Source organism: Tamandua tetradactyla, chromosome 8 (genome assembly GCF_023851605.1).
Source record: "Tamandua tetradactyla isolate mTamTet1 chromosome 8, mTamTet1.pri, whole genome shotgun sequence".
Lineage (NCBI taxonomy): Eukaryota > Metazoa > Chordata > Mammalia > Pilosa > Myrmecophagidae > Tamandua > Tamandua tetradactyla.
Genome location: NC_135334.1, coordinates 53,134,580 through 53,153,406, shown reverse-complemented (window position 1 = coordinate 53,153,406; position 18,827 = coordinate 53,134,580). Strand labels below are relative to the sequence as shown.

The 18,827-nt window shown below is 33.3% G+C and overlaps 1 protein-coding gene across 7 annotated transcripts in view; it reads left to right on the top strand.

Annotated features, from left to right (window-relative positions):
• Positions 1–18,827, top strand: part of NAALAD2 (N-acetylated alpha-linked acidic dipeptidase 2) — a 63,005-nt gene that overhangs the window by 43,131 nt on the left and 1,047 nt on the right. For 6 of the 7 annotated variants that reach the window (XM_077113304.1, XM_077113303.1, XM_077113305.1 and 3 more), the window contains 10 exons: positions 1,945–2,030; positions 2,314–2,433; positions 2,534–2,616; positions 5,515–5,578; positions 6,392–6,459; positions 9,808–9,899; positions 11,030–11,120; positions 12,761–13,025; positions 15,567–15,648; positions 16,724–16,816. In XM_077113304.1, coding sequence (XP_076969419.1) covers positions 1,945–2,030; positions 2,314–2,433; positions 2,534–2,616; positions 5,515–5,578; positions 6,392–6,459; positions 9,808–9,899; positions 11,030–11,120; positions 12,761–13,025; positions 15,567–15,648; positions 16,724–16,816 — 1,044 coding nt within the window. Of the gene's footprint in view, positions 1–1,944; positions 2,031–2,313; positions 2,434–2,533; positions 2,617–5,514; positions 5,579–6,391; positions 6,460–9,807; positions 9,900–11,029; positions 11,121–11,513; positions 11,560–12,760; positions 13,026–15,566; positions 15,649–16,723; positions 16,817–18,827 lie in introns of all 7 variants that reach the window. The other variant, XM_077113306.1, reaches the window with a different exon arrangement.

The following is an 18,827-nucleotide window of genomic DNA, read 5'->3' as shown; positions in this document are numbered from 1 at the left end:
GCTTAGCTTCTCTGCTATCGAAATAAGTTTCATAAGAGCAAACCTCAAGATCAAGGACTTGGCCTATTAACTTGGGAGTCTCTAATGTTTTATGGAATATTAGGAGTTTCCCTGGTGGGAAGGTTTAATAGTTCCATGTTTTTTCTCTAGCCCCTCAAGGGATTTTGCCTATACTTTTTTTTTTTTTTTTTAATTTTTCTTGTATGCTGTATGGTGGGGTCACACTTCATTCTTTTTCCATGTGAATATTATTACAGCACCACTTGTTGAATTTTTGTTTGATTTTTCATTTGTTTGTTTGCTTGTTTATTTGGGAAGTGCATGGACTGGAAATTTAACCCAGGTCTCCCACATGGCAGGCAAGAATTCTTCCACTGAACTACCCTCATGCCCCCTGCCTATACTTTTTAATTATCTGCCCAAAATACTGTGGGATGTATGCAGGTGTTGCTGCTAATTTTTATCTCTAAGTAACAAAAATTATTCTTTAACTTAACCCTATAAGTTGAAAGAACTTGCCTATTCATTAGTTTTCCCCTGAAAGCACTTTCAGTTTGTTGCTTCCTGTTGAAAAGGAGCTCGAAGGATATTAAGGAATGATGAGAAAAAAAGAAAAGAAGAAGGAGAGAAAGAAAGACACAGATGGGCTCAGGGGGTCTGAAGCTTGAGTTTACTTCAGACAGACTTCAGACAATTTTATTCTTAACCAGATCCTGGTTATATACCACAGGATGACAATAGGCATGCATGCATTTCCTGAGGGAACAAAGTTCTTATCTTTCAGTGTTCTTCCTTCGTACTTAAAATAACCATTTGGGGTAAACAAACATTCTCTTCTTCCTAGACTGTCTTACATAAATCAGATAACATAAAGCAGCTTACTGCCGCCACCACCCTAATGCCATCTACTCCCAAGTAGTTCCGCAGGTTTTATGTTAATCCTATCTCCTACATCAGTTGACTATTGCATGTGAATTAAATAGGCATTGAGAAACACAATATGCTTTTGAGGGAAAAGCCAGAATGTGTTCTTAAGAATTTACAGGTTTTTATAGTTTGTTAATTCTTCCATTCAAAAACAGCTACAAATAAAAAATTGCTGAGATTTTTGCTCCCAGAATAAAGACTTACTTTGTTGTCCTGTGAAAAATCATACAATGTGAGAGGCATTTTTTATCTGTCTGAGCTTGATGGTATTTTCCACTTGTATTTTAATTTGATTAATTGTAATTTATGAATGAATGCTTAAAAGACTGGCTCTAATCAGAATTAGCCATGATTTAGTTGTAGCCAGCATTTAGTAGTTGTCTTGTGCATTTTGGCAGGAGCTTCCCAAATTCCCATGTAACAGTAGAATTTATTATTTTATTTATCATTTATATAAACATAACATTCAACCAGCTCTTTAATAATGCACTGATCTGCTCCTTAAATAATGTAGAAGAGGTTAGTGAATGGCAGGAATTAATATAAATATTATGACAAACATTCAAATACTATGTTTATATTTTTTTCTTTATTAGGTAATGGTTTGTCTTCTTTGCTTTTGTGAACAATTAAGTAGGGTAAATTGAAACATTTTGGAATGAATACCCAAGGCATTTTGAAAAATAGATACTTTGAATTTTAAATAAATCCCAGCAAAATAACTATGAAGGAGGGGAAATATAAAACATTAGGTATGCAGTTTTTAAAATTTAACTTAAAGGCTCATGCTCAGGTATTAAGGAGTGATGTTTCATGATGCCTGCAAATTGCAAATGGTTCAACAATGTTAAAAATCATGGAAATTAGTATGTGGATATATGGGAATTTGTTGTCCTGTTCTACAAGTTTTCTTGTGCTTTTGAAATTTTTCATAATAAAAAGTTGGAAAAAAAACTGCTAGATCTATTACTCTCTTATTAGTAAATCAGAAGTGATTTATTTCCTTTGAAATTCTAGGAAGATTAGAATGCATGTCTATAACACCAATAAAATTACAAGGATTTACAATGTAATTGGAACTATCAGAGGATCTGTGGAACCTGGTGAGTCAGTGATTATTATTAATTTTTTTTACATTTTGATTTTAAAAGATTAATAGAATTAAGAGAAAATAAATTTCAGTCAGCAATTGATTTTTTTTTGACTGATGTGAAACTAGTATATTTGAAAAATAAAATTGTCCAACTCTAAAAGAAGGTACTGTCTTTTCATGTTTATTTTCTCCGTGGGGGAAAGCTCAAGCAAGAGAAAGCTTAATTTATCAATATAAATTAGTTATTTAGAATGTATTCAAACTGGTAGTTCTTTGGATGCTTTATTTTCCAGATAGATATGTTATTCTGGGAGGTCATCGGGATTCATGGGTATTTGGAGGTATTGATCCAACAACTGGGGCTGCTGTTTTGCAAGAAATTGTCCAGAGTTTTGGAAAACTGATGAGTACAGGTAAATAATGTTTCTTTGGTAGGTGATAACAGAAAATTACTCAATTTCATTTTATTTATAGGCAGGTCTGCCTAACCATGTATGGTAACAATGATTACAGGCTGGAGACCTAGAAGAACTATCATTTTTGCCAGTTGGGATGCAGAAGAATTTGGACTTCTGGGTTCAACAGAATGGGCTGAGGTAAATAAGACAGGAAAGGTTCTAATGTTCTTGGTCAACTGGGAAGAAATGTACATATCTCAGGATGATCACAAACATACTGTGTTCCCTAATATGATTTTTTAAAAACATATTTTTATTGAGAAATCTTCATGCATGATCCATCCAAAACATACAATCGGTGGCTCACAGTATCACCACATAGTTGTGTATTCATCACCATGATCATTTTTAGAAAATTTGTATTACTCCAGAAAAAGAAAAGAAAAAAACCCTCCCTCTCATTGACCACTAGTATTTCAATCTACCCATCTTTTTTTGCCCCTTATCCCCCCTATTATTTATTTATTTACTTATTTTTCCTTTTTGTTTGACTCATCTGTCCATACCCTGGATAAAAGGAGCATCAGACACAAGGTTTTTACAATCGCACAGTCATATTGTACAATCATCTTCAAGATTCAAGGCTACCGGAACACAGTTTATAGTGCTTTGGAGTGGCTAGAGGGAAGTACTTGAAACCTAATATGGTTTTTAGTTTAGAGAATACTTCAAGAAAATTTAAGAAATACAGTTTGTTATGCTTATATCAGTATGGCAAACAGTAGCCTCTTAATTACTACTCTACAAAAGAAATTTGTTCATTATTGTAAAAATATTTTTGTTTCTATTCATATTTGTTTTGTGATGAATGAGCAAAATTGGTAAGCTCAGAAAATAATCAAAACTAGCAAGCTGTTTGGACCAAGTGAATTAATTTATCTACAAACTGATACAGAGACTTGGATTCCAGGGCTTCAAGGTTTTGAAGTTCCTGGGAGTTCTGCCATTTAAGAAAATATAAGATGTTCAATAAAATAACTATACCTTTATTATAATTTTACCTTAACAGATTCCAAATTGAATTATAACTATAGGGGGATATGTGTAAGATAATAATATTGTAAATCGAATTACATATCATATTGACTTACTTTGCAAATTCAGAGGTTTTTTCCTCCTTAAAACATAATCATTTGTCACTTTAGCTCTAAATGAATCTCCTAGGCCCCCTTTGTTCATATTGTAGTTTCTTTGTCACTGGATATCTAAATTCTTAAATGTATAAGGTAAGCGCATTACATTTATGCAAGGTGGGTGTACTTTATAAACATTTATTCTCCCCCTAGCATCTTCTGTTTTTCTTATATAAGGCTAGATTTTATAGAGTTGTCTTTTTTTTTTGGCATGGGCAGGCTCCAGGAATTGAACCTGGGTCTCCAGCAAGGCAGGCTGGAGAATTCTGCCACTGAGCCTCCGTTGTACTGCCCAAAAAAGGAGGGTTTTTTTGTTTTTTTGGCAACTGCCACATCTGGGAATTGAACCCAGGTTCAATTCCTGGAATTCTCCCAGGTTCTCGTATGTTGGGTGAAAATTCTACCACTGTGCTACTTATGCCCCTCCCTGTAGAGTTGTCTTAAAGCATTACTATTGTCTTTATTTTTAAAATGCTTTTCTCCTGACTCATTTCTTCTTACATTACTTTAAAATTACAATGAATCAAATAAAGATGGGGATAAAATCACACAAACTCATACCTGTGTATCACATATCCTTTGCTGATTCCAGTTTCATTATAGATTTTTATGACATTGATATTTGTGATTATGCATTCTAGAAAGTAGAAGATTAATTTAGATTAATCAGATATGCATTAAGATCGTTCTACCTTTGGAGATACAAAATTTTCTCTGGTCACATACATATATAATATGTGTATTTGTTCCTATAATTTCAGCAATATAAGGCTCAAAGAAATCTAGGACATCAAATGATTATTTTTTGCATTATTTTACATATATGAGGGCTGACAATAGATAATTCCAATATTGTTTCTAGTTTCTAATTTTCTGCTAGACTTTTGATCATATTCAGCAGCATATTTCTTCCTTAACTGCACAAGGAATTTTCTTTATTTCCACTGTAAATTTGTAATAATGGAAAGTCTTTATTTATAGTGGGGGCATTTATCATCTGACCTGTGTGGGACGGTGCAGAGAGGTGATAGGTTTCATTTGTGCCATGGTTTCTCACACAGCTTTAAATGTCTTTGTACAGCATGCTCTTATCAGGTAGCAAACTAGCCAGACAGAGGTCATCCTGTGAAAGTCTCTCTCAGTGTTTCCATCTCTGTTATTATATTCAACTTTCCATATCTTTTTTTGAATTGTGTATTTGTGTGTGTGTGTGTGTGTGTGTGTGTGTCTGTCTGTCTGTCTGTATGCGTGCCCATGTAGGGAGGAGAGAGACAGAAACACTCTGTCCTAATCTTTCCCTTCTCTCCATTTTTCCCTGGCCGCTTCTCCTTTTTTTTATTCTTTCTCTTCTCTACATCTTTCCCTTTTTTTATAAATATGTATGTTGTTTTTAGTCATGGTCTCCTTTTTATAAAATATGAATAAATTGACATTTCTATTTCTCACGTTTAAGCAATACTTGAGTGTCCTCTCAGTGGATCACAAACTTTACTATATGTAAGAACTGCTAGGGTTACCTGTTAGAAAATAGACAATTCTAGGCCTTTCCTCCAGCAATTCTGCTTCAGTTCACCTGGGTGGGTCTCCTCACTTTGGCCTAATGGACGAATGCAGGGACTCAGGGTACCACAGTTTGAAAATACCTGTCTGTCTGGAGCTCCCTGTTAATGCCATAAACTGTAGTTAAAACCTTAAAATATTTTTCTTTCTTGTTTTAATTAGATTAATGTTGTTGATTGAGCAGTGAGTAGAATTTTCTTAAATTTATGATCAAGAAGCATGTACATTTGATTCTTAAGCGTAATGGCAGACCACTTTTCCACTAAATTAATTTGCTTATTTTGCTTGCATTTCAACAAATGTAAGCATTGTGAATAAAGTAACAACTTTACTTCAATTATAGGAGAATGCAAAAACACTCCAGGAGAGAAGCATTGCTTATATCAACTCAGATTCATCTATAGAAGGTAAATTTCAGATTGTTCTTAAGCAATGTATAATCCTTTAAGGCTATAAATCCTAATTTGCTAATTATCACAGACACCCTATTCCTATGAGATACCTGCATAATGCTTTCATTTTACATTTTACCATGGAGAAAATCGGTGAATATGATTTATAACTAGGCAATTGTTATAATTTCTTAGTATATTTATATAATTTCTTTCGTGTATATATCATTTGCCTCTTGGATTACTACTGAAAATTCTAGTCTTAGCTAAATTCTTCTTATGGAGTTATTAAAGAAATTTGGCTACAGATATTTAGTCTTTTGGGAAATATTTTGTATATATTAGAAAAAATTTGAAGCACAAACTTCCTCTTGAACCTGACATGACATTTGTGTCTACTGGCTTTCGTTGCACTTTATTTCTAGATACATGCCAGAGTGGTGACCTTACTTGCTACTAACATGCTTTATTCTAATGTTCTAATATATACTATTAAATTGAATAAATGAATGAATGTTGTAGACCTAAACACTTCCTTTGTCAAAGTCCCCTTAAGAGATGCTGTCAATAGGGATGGCCCTTAATATTACTGTGGAAGCTGCTGCCCTTGATGGCAAAACCCACGTACACCTTTTTCTGTGCAAAGTGTGTGCTATAGCCTCTCCCACACCTGAAGTTCAGTTTCCAACCTGGTTTATTCCCTGAGAAAGAGCCCAAGATTTGAAAACTATTTGTTCTGTTTATAATTAGAAAATGAAGTTACAATTAAACTAGAGGAAATTTTATTTATAAGTATTAAATAATGTTGTGTTTATATATTTTTTTCAGGCAATTATACTCTGAGGGTTGATTGTACACCCCTTCTATTCCAATTGGTGTATAGACTAACAAAAGAGGTATTTAAGTGGATCTAATTTTATATGTTTTCTGATGAATGAATATTCTTCTTTCCCCTGAATTAGTGCTACTTATTTTTAAACTAGTGACAGAAGATAGATTTGTATTAATAAGTCAGAACAAAATCATTCTACACTATTTAGGCTAGTACCTATGAAAATAGTATTGCCAATCTCTTTGTTCCATTAATAGTTCTGTGAATAATCGTGCACATAATTATAATGTGAAGGGTATATAATTTTCATCTGGGAGAGGGACTTTGGTATAGCAGAAAGAACACTAAGCTGGAAATAAAAAGTCTTGTGTTCAGAGATTGCCTTGGCCGCTTATTCATAAGTTCATACTTTAGTAGTTATGTATCAAGTACTGTCAAATGAATTCTAGCAGCGAGAACAATAAGGTCTCTGAATTCAAGGATAAGGTCTCTGAATTCAAAGACTTTATAATCTAGAGAGGATATAGACATATAAGTGAGCAATTACAGTACAGTAGAATATTTGATACTATATATACAGTAGAATAATTGAAAACCTAAATATCTGTGATAGCTGTGGGAAGTTGGGGTACATATGAGGTTTCTGGAATAATTAATGTTTGGACTGTCAAAAAGAAGGATGTGGAAATAAGGGAATGGGTATTAAAAGCAGAGGACACAGAACCTGAAAAAAAAAATATGGAGGTATGAAAGAACATGCTGTGCTTCATGGCGAACAGGTAGCTCAGTATGACCTAAGCATAAGATGCTGATGGAAGGATGAAGAGCCATGAAGTTAGCCAAGGTGTCCAGAAATCTTATGATGGGAAAATCATTAGAATTTTAACAGGATTTTTAACAAGGTTGTACGTTATTTTATCGTTCATTAGAAAGGCTGCTTTGCTCTCAAGCATTAACATATTTGGTAGTATCAAGACCAAAGGCAAAATTGAAATATTATATGTGCACTTTTTAGAGGTATTTACATTATATGAGTCAGTGATGTAAATGTACTTTGAAAACTCTAAAGCACTGTGAATCTCTAAAGAATTATATAAACTGCTTATTTAAAAATTCCCTGCTGTAGAATTTAATTGTAATAGGTTGAAATTTCTATTTCAGCCATTGGGAAGTCATCAGTTTTCTCTGGCTACTATTTCTCAGTCATTTGTAATCTTTACCCTCCCTTTCCACTGCTAATATCTTCAAAGACTAGTTATCCCTAATAAGAATCCTTTCCTCATTCCCATTATCAACTCCCACCCATCCCAAGTAGCTTGTTATGTTCTTGATCCTTTTATCGGAACGTACCTGGTTTTTCTGCTGTCTTATCTAAAGCAAGCTAAAAAAGCAAACCTACATTATTGGAAGAATGCTTCTCAGGAAGTCTGTACCTCTCTTGTGCTGGCATAGAGAGATGGCTGTGGCCTTGGATGTCAAGGATGATGAGAAGCTGGGGCCAGTAAGAGAGAAGGCTTTGGCCTATACAAAAGTACAAAGGGGAATGTTTGTCTATACCCATACCAAGCCCCAGGTGACAAGAGATTTATTTACTCTCCTGTAAACTGATTATTATGGGTCTGTCAGCCCTTAGCTTGGCACAAATAAGACATGTTGGTGACATGAGGATAGGATAGGGATGGGAGAAAGGCAGCTGCCTAATCAAGCACAGAGGTAGTGAGTATCAGAAATGGGACAAACCATTAATTAATATGTAAGAGAAAGGCCACAATTCTAAAAGTGTGTATAGCTCAGATAGTTAGGAGGGATCTGGGTGTACTGGCTAAAGGACACAATTGTGATTAGTGCTAGACAGAGGTAGTGTGATTTCAGAAAATTAAGTGGATTTTGTAGGAAATTTAGTCCAAGTAGTACATAGAATTGGAGCCAGGATATTAGCCATTGTAAATTGGCAGGAGCAGAAAGTAGGACCCAGTCAGCTGACTAAAAATTAATGGAATATCCCTGCAGTTGCAACATGCTGGTAGGGAAGAGGATGCTTCTGTGGAGTGTTGAGACTGTTTTCAATCTGAGAACCTCATATGCAATGATAAAGCAACATTCCATCCATACTCAGCTTCAGAATAAGTGACATATTTTCCAGCCCTACCTTCACTCTGGAAGGAGGAGAACTCATCACTGTTACCATCTACCAAGTTTGGGGAGGGCCTGTGTTATTAGTAAAAAACAGCACTTTTGTGCATTTGGCATAAATGGGATAAGACTGCAGCAGGGAAAGTGCTCAAAAACATGTACCAATGCCTGACACCTTGAGATACTCTTAAACTTCACTGTCAGTTCCTCTGAATGGTCTTCCCTGGGGACACATTCAGCTTCTGTCCCCTATGTACAGCTCTCTATAACACTTGGTTCTTTTCTTTTGAATTGCATGTGATAAGAAATTTGATATGTGTCTCCCCAATTCAATTGTGATGTTCAAGAATGTAGGGATCAAAACGCTGTGTTCCTTATCTACACTAAAGGTCCAGCACTCTGTAAATGTCTGTAGAATTTTTTTTTATGTAGAGTGACACAGAAGAGGGAATACCAAGCACTGTGTAAAGACCAGAGAAGTTATCAGATGAGATGAGATTTGGTTAAAGTAGGTAACATTAGCCACATTTTCATAGATGAGAAATGAGGGTATAGGGTCTGCCTCTGATCCATTTTTTTTAAGAAAACAAATGAACAAATAAAATGTAGCCAATGTGTGTGATGATCTCAATCTAAAATTGAACTTCCAGAATCTCTTTTTTTTTTAGCACATAGCCCTGTTTTTCTTGGAGTGGAGAAAAGACCAGAGCAGTCTAATTTAAGTATAGTTTTAATGAGGATAATAAAAAATGTATATATATATACAGAAACTCTTAAAATTCCCAAGTAGAACTCTGAGGATGTTAGTTTCTAAAACCCATAAATTTCCAATTTTGCCTAATCATAGACTTTTGGATTTATACTGACAATTTTAAGCTCAGTTTCTTAATGTTTATCACCTCTGCTGCCCTAAAACTTGTCCTTAGGTTTCTTGGACAAAAAAGAAAATATTAAATTCAAAGTTTTTTCCAGTGACTTCCCACTAAAGGAAATCTAAGCTGCCAAACATTATAATGAGATGTTTCTTTACAATGTGAAAATATTAAAAAGTTTATCAAAATTATCAGGAAATTACATGGCAAAATTATCAACAGGGAGGCATCATAGACAAGAATTTGGGCTGAGTTTTAGTCTTTCCACTTTCAATTAGATATATTTTCTATAAATGAATATGATACATATGCATATATAGAGGTAGAAGTTGATGGCAATAACATGACTTTATCTTCACATAAATTGAGTTCCTTCTACACCTAATTCTCCATGTTTATCTTTCCAGATCTCCAGCCCTGATGATGGTTTTGAGACTAAATCTCTTTATGAAAGCTGGTTGGAAAAAGACCCTTCACCTGAAAATAAAGATTTCCCTAGGTAAATTAGTTGTATGCATCTTTTCTACCATTGGACAAATTCTGAATTCCCTTTGCCCCTTATTTCTCAGGACATTTAATTCTCAGAGGTCTTATCAACAATTTAAGTACAGAAAAGATAATTCTAAGGGATCCCTCTCTAGCAGAACCTGGTCCTTTAACAGAGCAGATAAATTGATACGTTTGTTATTTTGTATCATTACAAAAAATTTTGTTCAGAAATGTATTAAATGCATTAATAAATAATTTGCTTAAAGTTATAATGAAGTACAATAACATAATAGATGATTTGCTTCTAAATTTAAGGAGCACTATCAGTAACCACAAATTGTCTTTTCCTTTAATTAATTTATATTTTAAGTATTAATTCATTACCTTTATTCCTTCATAATAAACATTTTTTGTGTTTATATTTATGTGTTTTCTAGTCGAATATTATTTCTAATACTGTGTGTAATGGTAGCAGTTTATAGCTTCATTCTGTATTCCAAATTAGTCTTTTGAATATGTAAAAGTGATGTCCATTATAAGAGTAATATTTACTTATTTAAAAAAATAGTAAATATATTTTTAAAATATCCAGGATGCCAATCTTTAAACACATCTAATATTTTAGAAATATGGTTAAAAATTGAATACATATATACTTCTATGTTCTGATATATGTATATTTAGTTTAATTATATGCAAAGAAATATATTACAATTAGATTTATTTCTGAAATGAAGGAAGGTACATTTGGATTCTTGATCTTAATCATAGACTTTATCATGGTAGTTTTCACTAGACTGTGAATTCTCTGAGGGTTAGAACCATGACTTATTTTTCATTTTTCCCTCTAAAAAAATACCATATATGCTGAAAAAAAGCAAGAGTGCATTCTAAGTAGACTGCCACCTTTGGTGGTGCTGCTGAACTCTGGTTATAGTCGATGCAGACATATATCTTTATCATAGCTGTTTTCCAGCAGATAATAGGAAGTGTCTTGAGGGCAGTATACCTTTTTCTAATACATACAAATTTGCCACGAAATTCCTCGCTGTTCTTTGTACAGGCTTCACTGTCCCATCCATTTAGCCTCTATGTATATATGTATTATGAGTGTTTGTATTTATTATATTCTACACCTAGAATCAACAAACTGGGATCTGGAAGTGATTTTGAAGCCTATTTTCAGAGACTTGGAATTGCTTCAGGCAGAGCCCGTTACACTAAGAATAGGGTAAGCTGTTTTATTATTTTGAATGTGTAGCATTTCATCCACAACTTTGGTGAGTAAATTTCATTGAGTGGTACCAGAGCTGGGAAGAGTTTCAACGATAGAAACGGACTGCAAGTCCCTTTGTAGATGGACTAGCAAGTACTCTGGGTTACTTTGCAAATTTTTCACTACTAGGGTTATTTAATGATGTGACAGTTTGTGGCGTATTACGAGGTACTTAGCTGGTTATCAATACCTAGCAGTTTATATGCTTTTCCTGAAGCAGGTTTTGTTGAGAAAAATCATTCTCTAGTCTTGTAGGCCCTGATGTATATTTCCTGAGGAAAATATATAGTTGGAGATCATATTTGAATTAAGGGAAACACTGGACTGTTTTTTTTTTTTTATTGTCAGATCCTTCTTCCTATTTCCATTCCTGTCATCTGAATCGAGGGCTGTGGTAGGGAATGTTTTTCTTTAACTTGGACCCCTGTTCTGTGCTGACAGGTTTACATTATTGTACTCAAATATTTTGATAATATGCAAGTACTTGGATATCAGCTAACATATATATGTTTTGCCTATAAATTGTGTCATAAACTGAAGAATTCATTAGCAGACTTACAGATTTGTCACAAGTTGTAATTTTCAACTTATAATTGTAATACACTAATATCTTTCTTATTCAGAATATATATCATTTCCAAATTTAGCTATTCAGAATATAACTAAAAAACAAAGAATTAAAGATAGCTCCAAATTAATAAAAAATGATTGCAGGAAGTCTAAACACTAAAAATGTACTTTGTTTTCAAGGCCTCTTCACTTTTAAATTATCAATCTGAACAAAGTTATCTTTGTTATTTGAACAAAGCTATCTTACTAAGACTACCATATATGAAGGAGAAAATTAGAAGAGACAAACAGAGTCTGCTTTTTAGTAATAGTAAGAGTGATAGCCTTTTAGCAGGTAGCAGACAGGTAAAAATTAAAGTAAGGAAAGACAGATTTAACTCAAAAATATTTATATATGACACAACCATGTAATAATTTTGTATTCAAAATGGTAGGCCTTAATTGTGAAACGGCATTTACCCTTTATGTGCCTGTATATACACTGTTTGGGAAGGCAGGGAAGGGTTTAGTACATTTTAAAACTTAAAATGAAAATTATTTTAATTTTTTAATGATGTTTAAAGGCATAATCCTGCAATAATATATTTAACTCTCCAGAACCTTCCGTTGCCTATCAGTTGAGTCATAATTTTATATTCTGCTGTTATACAATTTGATTATGTATTCTTTAATCCTAGTTATCAGAAATACAATAAGGGAGACTTATTTTCAAGATACAGCATTTTTTTTTTACATGGGCAGACACTGGGAAATGAACCCGGATCTACCGCATGGCAGGCAAGAACTCTGCCACTGAGTCACCATTGCCTGCCCAAAATGCAGCAGTTTGAATGAAGGCTATATGAATTATAAAATGAGAATATTTCAAATTAGTGAATATTTGGTTGTAATTGCTTTGTTGTGGTAAAACTCAGGGTGCTATTAAATGGTTGTATTTTTTCTGTAGTCATTTTTATTGAGCTAAATATTGTAACTTCAATATTTAACATGTATAGTGTTTCCTTTTTTTTTTTTTTCTTTTTCAGAAAACAGATAAGTACAGTAGCTACCCAGTATATCACACAATCTATGAGACGTTTGAACTGGTAGAAAAATTTTATGACCCCACATTTAAAAAACAGCTTTCTGTTGCCCAGTTACGGGGGGCATTAGTATATGAGCTTGCAGACTCAAAAATCATTCCCTTCAATATTCAAGACTACGCAAATGCTTTGAAAAATTATGCAACAAGTATCTACAATTTATCCAAGAAACATGATAGACAACTGAGAGATCAAGGAGTATCATTTGGTAAGGAGTAGTTGGGTAGATATTTTATAATTGTTAATGGAAGTGAGAGCTTAAAATTATATCTCCTATCATGATCAGTGCATACTGTTTTATTGTAGAATTTATCCCTGCCTCACTTATTCTCATTTCTAGACAAAAATTTTTAACAAATGCCTATTGAATCTATTTTGATCCGACATGTAAAGGATGAATACATTTTTGCTACATTAGTACTAGAAATATTGGTTTAATAGTTTTCCGATATCACTGCCTTTAAGAATATTTTTACTGTTACACTAATAGTACTATAAAATACATTATGAAAATACCAGAAAGTACAGAAAACCACAAATTCCACTAAATATGTATTACTATTATTGCATGTAGTTTGTCTGGGTGGAAGATTTTTTTTTTTTTTACATAGTAATTGATGTTCCATGCCAGGTTATTTCCTATAAAACAGGGATGAAATACAGTATAGTATAGTAGCTTTGGGCACTGATTCTGGAAGCATTTTGTCTTGTTCAAATCCTGGCTCTACCATTTAGTCACTATGTGACCTTGGGGAAGTTGCTTTACCTCTCTTGTCAGTTATGAGTGCAATGGTATAAAGAGTATAACATACTTCAAAAATTGTTGGGGAGATTCAATTAGTTATTATAAAGAAGCAAAGCAATAGCGATGGGCACTTACTATTCAATAAATCTTACTTTATTGCTACCGTTTTTATTGTAATCCTATTTTTAGTATTTGCCAAAATTTGTCAAATGTGTACTAAGTTTCCACGTGAACCAGGTAAATTTTGCTATTTTCTGGGAGATACAAGGATGTGCAAGACACAGTTGTTACCCTCAAAGAGCTTAAAATCTTATGTGGGGAAATAAAATAGAAAATACAAAGGACAAGTTGTTGTTATCAGATATACAGACAAAATGGGTAAAGGATAGTCAGTAGTGACTTTCTGAATATTAGAGGAAGATTAATAACTTCTAGGAATTTATAAAGAACAGCTGGTATCAAAATCTAGATGTAAATGGAGTAAGAACATTTAGGAAATTGTGTTTACATCAGTATAATTGGAGAATCTCTGCATTGATGGAGGAAATGCAGAGATGAAACTGAAGAAAAGCAAGCACAGCCTACATCATGATGGATATTTATAGTTCTGTGGCTATACAGCATCAAGGTGCCTTCTTAAATAACCTGATTTCCATTTGGTAAATTACCTCTTAGAAATTTTTCTAAGTCACAGTCCAATCAGGAGATAGAAACCACACAATTACAGTAGGAGGGCTCTTTCCATACAAAGCTTATTCTTCCTACTTTTCTTCTTAGGAATTTTATCTGATCTGGTAATAATTAATTTCTGTATCTTCAAGTTCTCCATTTCTGTTAGTGACTACCCATCAGCATTAACCAAGCTCACAGCTTCTTTCTTAAGAACCATGCCATTCTTTCTACCAGAGATGTTTCACTAGTCTCCACCCTATCTCTCAAAAAATATTTTAATGAAGGAATGAATGTATGAATACATAATATATACACTGTCTCCAGTTGGTCCTACTAACTACTTTAGTTCATGTGTTATGTCCCTACCACTCTACTAAAACTCCCTTGCCAAAGTTTTTTTTCATTGATCTGTGTCATTAAATCAGTGATCTTTCTTCTGTGTTGCACTTGAAATTTAAAACTTCTTATACAACACTCTCTTCCCTTGGTGTCCATGATATCTAATATTAGGTTGTTTGGTTTGCATAGGGTTTTAAAAAAATTAAAACCGAAATTACGTAGGACTTAAAAGACTTTATTACTTATTCTGGACGTACCACTTACTGATGGTGTGACCTAATCGAAATCATGTCCTGAGCTGTAAGTGCTTTACCTGTGAAATGAATATTGTGTGGTCTGCTTCACGTGCATCACAGGACTGATGCAAGAAACAAATTAATAATGTTTGTTGAGGTCGTTTAAAAAATATGGAAAATGATAAATAAGCTGTAGTAATGAAAAACACAATATATACTGAGAACCTAAATCATTCTTAGAAACTTAGTCAACTAAGGAAAACTTTGCCCAGACCAAAGCTGTTATTTTATCTCAGAGACTGGATAAATCAGTTTGTCACAAGTTGCGTTCTGAGATCTTAAATGCACTATTTGAAAACAAGGATTGACACTGCTCTATCCTGTAATAGAAACAGGAATCATAGCTCATTTGTAACTATATCCAGCCCAGCATATAGTGCTTGTCCCAATATGCATTGAATGAATGAATGAATAATTGAAAGCTGGGTTTCAGTTGTTGGTTTGAAGAATTATTTCCTAGACTTCTGAATGTTATTTCCCTGAAAACCAATTTAGCAGTATTTCTTCTTTTCATTCAATATTTTCTTTGTTATGATATTTCTAATCCATAATAGATATGCAAGAAGGCTAATTAAAAAAATGATTCAACATCTATCAGTCATAACAGCCTTGAATGGGGAGAGCAGGAAAGTGAATGTATAAAATATGAAGCACTTGTGCTTACTAATTTCATTTCTATTTTTCTATTTTTAATAAGAGTCCTTATTTTCTGCTGTGAAAAACTTCTCAGAGGCTGCTTCAGATTTTCATAAAAGACTTACACAAGTTGATCTTAATAAGTAAGTTTCAGATATCAAGCTCCTTACTGTTTTGAAAAAACCTTGATTATTAGAACTGTTTTCATTTATATAAATATTCTCTTCTAAATCACTGCCACTCAAATTATGATCTGCAAACCAGCAGCAGTAACACCACCTGGGAGTTTATTAGAAAGTCACAATATCAGACCCTACCCAAGACTTATTGAGTTAGAATCCTGCATTTTAACAAGAACCCCCTGAACTCATTTCTAAATAAGGGCTACTAAAAAATATGTCTTTAGGAGATTACAAAAGAATTCTGGTTATAGCTGGTAATTTAAAATGTGTTTAAGTGCATTTGTTTTATATTTCACTAGTTATTTGACCAGTACTCCTATGTAACAATTTAGAAATCAGTTTAGAAAGTGATGTAAATTTTTGAATATCATTTAATTTGCTTTTAAGTTGAGAAATAATTAAAAAGTTAGATATAAAGTCAGAACATTATGTAGCAGGCTTCCGAAGTATACAGTGTCACATTTCCTTAATTCTTCATATTTTATCAGAATAGGGCTCTCACCCCCCATTTGACAGAAATATTATTCATTTTGTAGGAATGTCCCCACAAGAGAATCTGTCAATTCCGAGTGGAAAAGGGGATTTTTTCCCTCCCACTGGGTACAGCTATCATACCAGTCCTTCTTAAAGATGCTGGAAACCTTCATTTGTTCTTAGTTGTTCATCCTTTATTTTGCGCCTTTCTTACACAACAGAACTGGTTGGCTCACCAGGACCTCAACAGCTCACCCTGTCTACTTTTCAGGGAGACTCTGCTATCCTAGAATGAGTGAAAAAAAAATGCTTGTTAGTTCTTTTTGATCATGTGTTCTTAAAAAGCAAAGTAGTTTCCCAGAAGTTCTCTCTATTATAAATATCAGAAGATTATCCCTGGTATTACATGTCACTTGCCCTGTAAAGCATTACTGTGTTAATACATATTTTCTTAAAAAAATTATTTTACAAGGTTGTTGTTCTATGCTTTATGCTTATTTAATATTATTTAAAACATAGTTGGATGGTAAGGATTATAATTATGTATTTCTTCTTCTCAAAGTCCCATTTCAGTAAGAATCATGAATGACCAACTGATGCTTCTGGAAAGAGCATTCATTGATCCCCTTGGTTTGCCAGGGAGGCCATTCTATAGGTAAGGAAACAACAGGTGATCAGAAGAGGGTACCTACAAGCATACCTGAGGTCCACTTTAAATTAATGTCATCAGATGAGTGGAAGGTGAAAAATAAATATATATATATATATATATATATATATAGAGATACACACTGAGAGAAACATGGATATGGATCTAATAACAGTATAATTTGCAATATCAGAAAAATTAATTTCACATTGTTGCTTTGCTGTGGAAGGAATGGTAAATGTCAGTTTAAAAAGTACTCTAACAAAGTAATAAAACTATGGAGTCTCAACGGGAATCTTGCAGTGCATCTACTTCAACATAAATCCTTTCTGTAGGATCTTACATAAGTTAGTTTTAAACGATGGGACGCTTACTGCCATTCCATTTTAGGGAATGTCTTAATTATTTAAAAGTTCTCTTTATAAAAAGATTTGAAATTTTATCTTCTTATAATTTTCTCCTTACACCTTTCTGCTCTCCAAATCAAACAGAATGAAACTAGATTTATTTCCACATAACATTTTAGGTTTTTGAAGATATGTCTTGTTTCCTCTAAAGAAATAACCTGTCTTCCTAGCTTCCTATGGTTACCTTTAATATCTTGGGCTACATGCCTCTATAATTGCTAAGTCCCTAACCTGTGGTTCCACAATGGACATTAGAAAGGTCATAGCATTCTGAGTCAGAAAATGTATGCTCTAAAAATCACTTACAAATATGTTAGAGCACATTATCTTTAGGGTTTTCACATCTGAATAGAGATAATACTTGCTACTTTACAAGACTTTTTATTATCAGTATAATGTGAAAGTTCTGATATATGACCTTTCTTATAAATATTAGTAATTGGTGTTAACATTTAAATAATTATAAGCACTGGCTTTTTAGAGCCCAACTCTGAGAGATACTGTGATGTGTGCAAATGTTTTTGCATGTGAACTTTTGATACTTGTTCAATGCATTACTGTACACGTGTACAAAATAAATATATGCATATATGTATATTCAGGTAAATGGAAATAAACAATGGTTTGCAACTTGTTTTTTTTTTAATGTCAGTATATATAGTTTTACCTTTTCTTTCTCACCTGCTGCATAATATTCTAACATATGGCATAGGTTAAGAACATTTAAAAATATTCCTTATTGAGTATTGGAAGTAGATTTGTCAAGTTATTTATTATTATGAAAAATACTGCCATACAATGTCCTTGTATGCACTTCCACTTGAAAATTTTATCTGGGATTAGTGTCAAAAGGTAAATACATTTTTTTCTAATACTATTTTTTCCTTATTAGAGAAGTTGTAGGTTTACAGATCATGCATAAATTACAGGAGTCTCATACCATCCTATTATTAAATCTTGCTTTGGGGTATATTTGTTAAATTGATGATAGCATATTTTTATAACTGTGCTATTAACTATAGTACGTAATTTAATCTAGGGTTCACTGTAGTCAATTCATGGAATTAAAAAAAAATGTGTGTTACCATATATACAATCAAATGTTTCCCCTTATCACATTCAGATATATATTTCAATGCTGTTAATTACAGCCACAATGTTGGCTACCATCACTACCATTCATTACCAAGTTGCTTATTTACTCTAATTTCAAGTCATAAGGTCATACAACATTTGCCCTTTTGTGCCTGGCTTATTTCACTCAATATTTCTTCAAGGTTCAACCATGTTGTTGCATGTATCAGCATTTCATTCCTTTTTACTGCTGAATATTGGTTGATGGACATTTGGGTTGCTTCCATTTTTGACAATTGTAAATAATACCACTATGAACATCGGTGTGCAAACATCTGTTTGGATTCCTTCTTTTAATTACTTTGGGTATATTCTTAGTAGAGGGATTTCCAGGTCCTTTGATCACTCTATAGCTAGCTTTTTAAGGCACTGCCAAACTGTTTTTCACAGTACCATTTACATTGCCACCAGGAATGGATGACTGTTCCCATTTCTCTGCATCCTCCTCATCACTTATTTTCCATTTTTTAATAGTA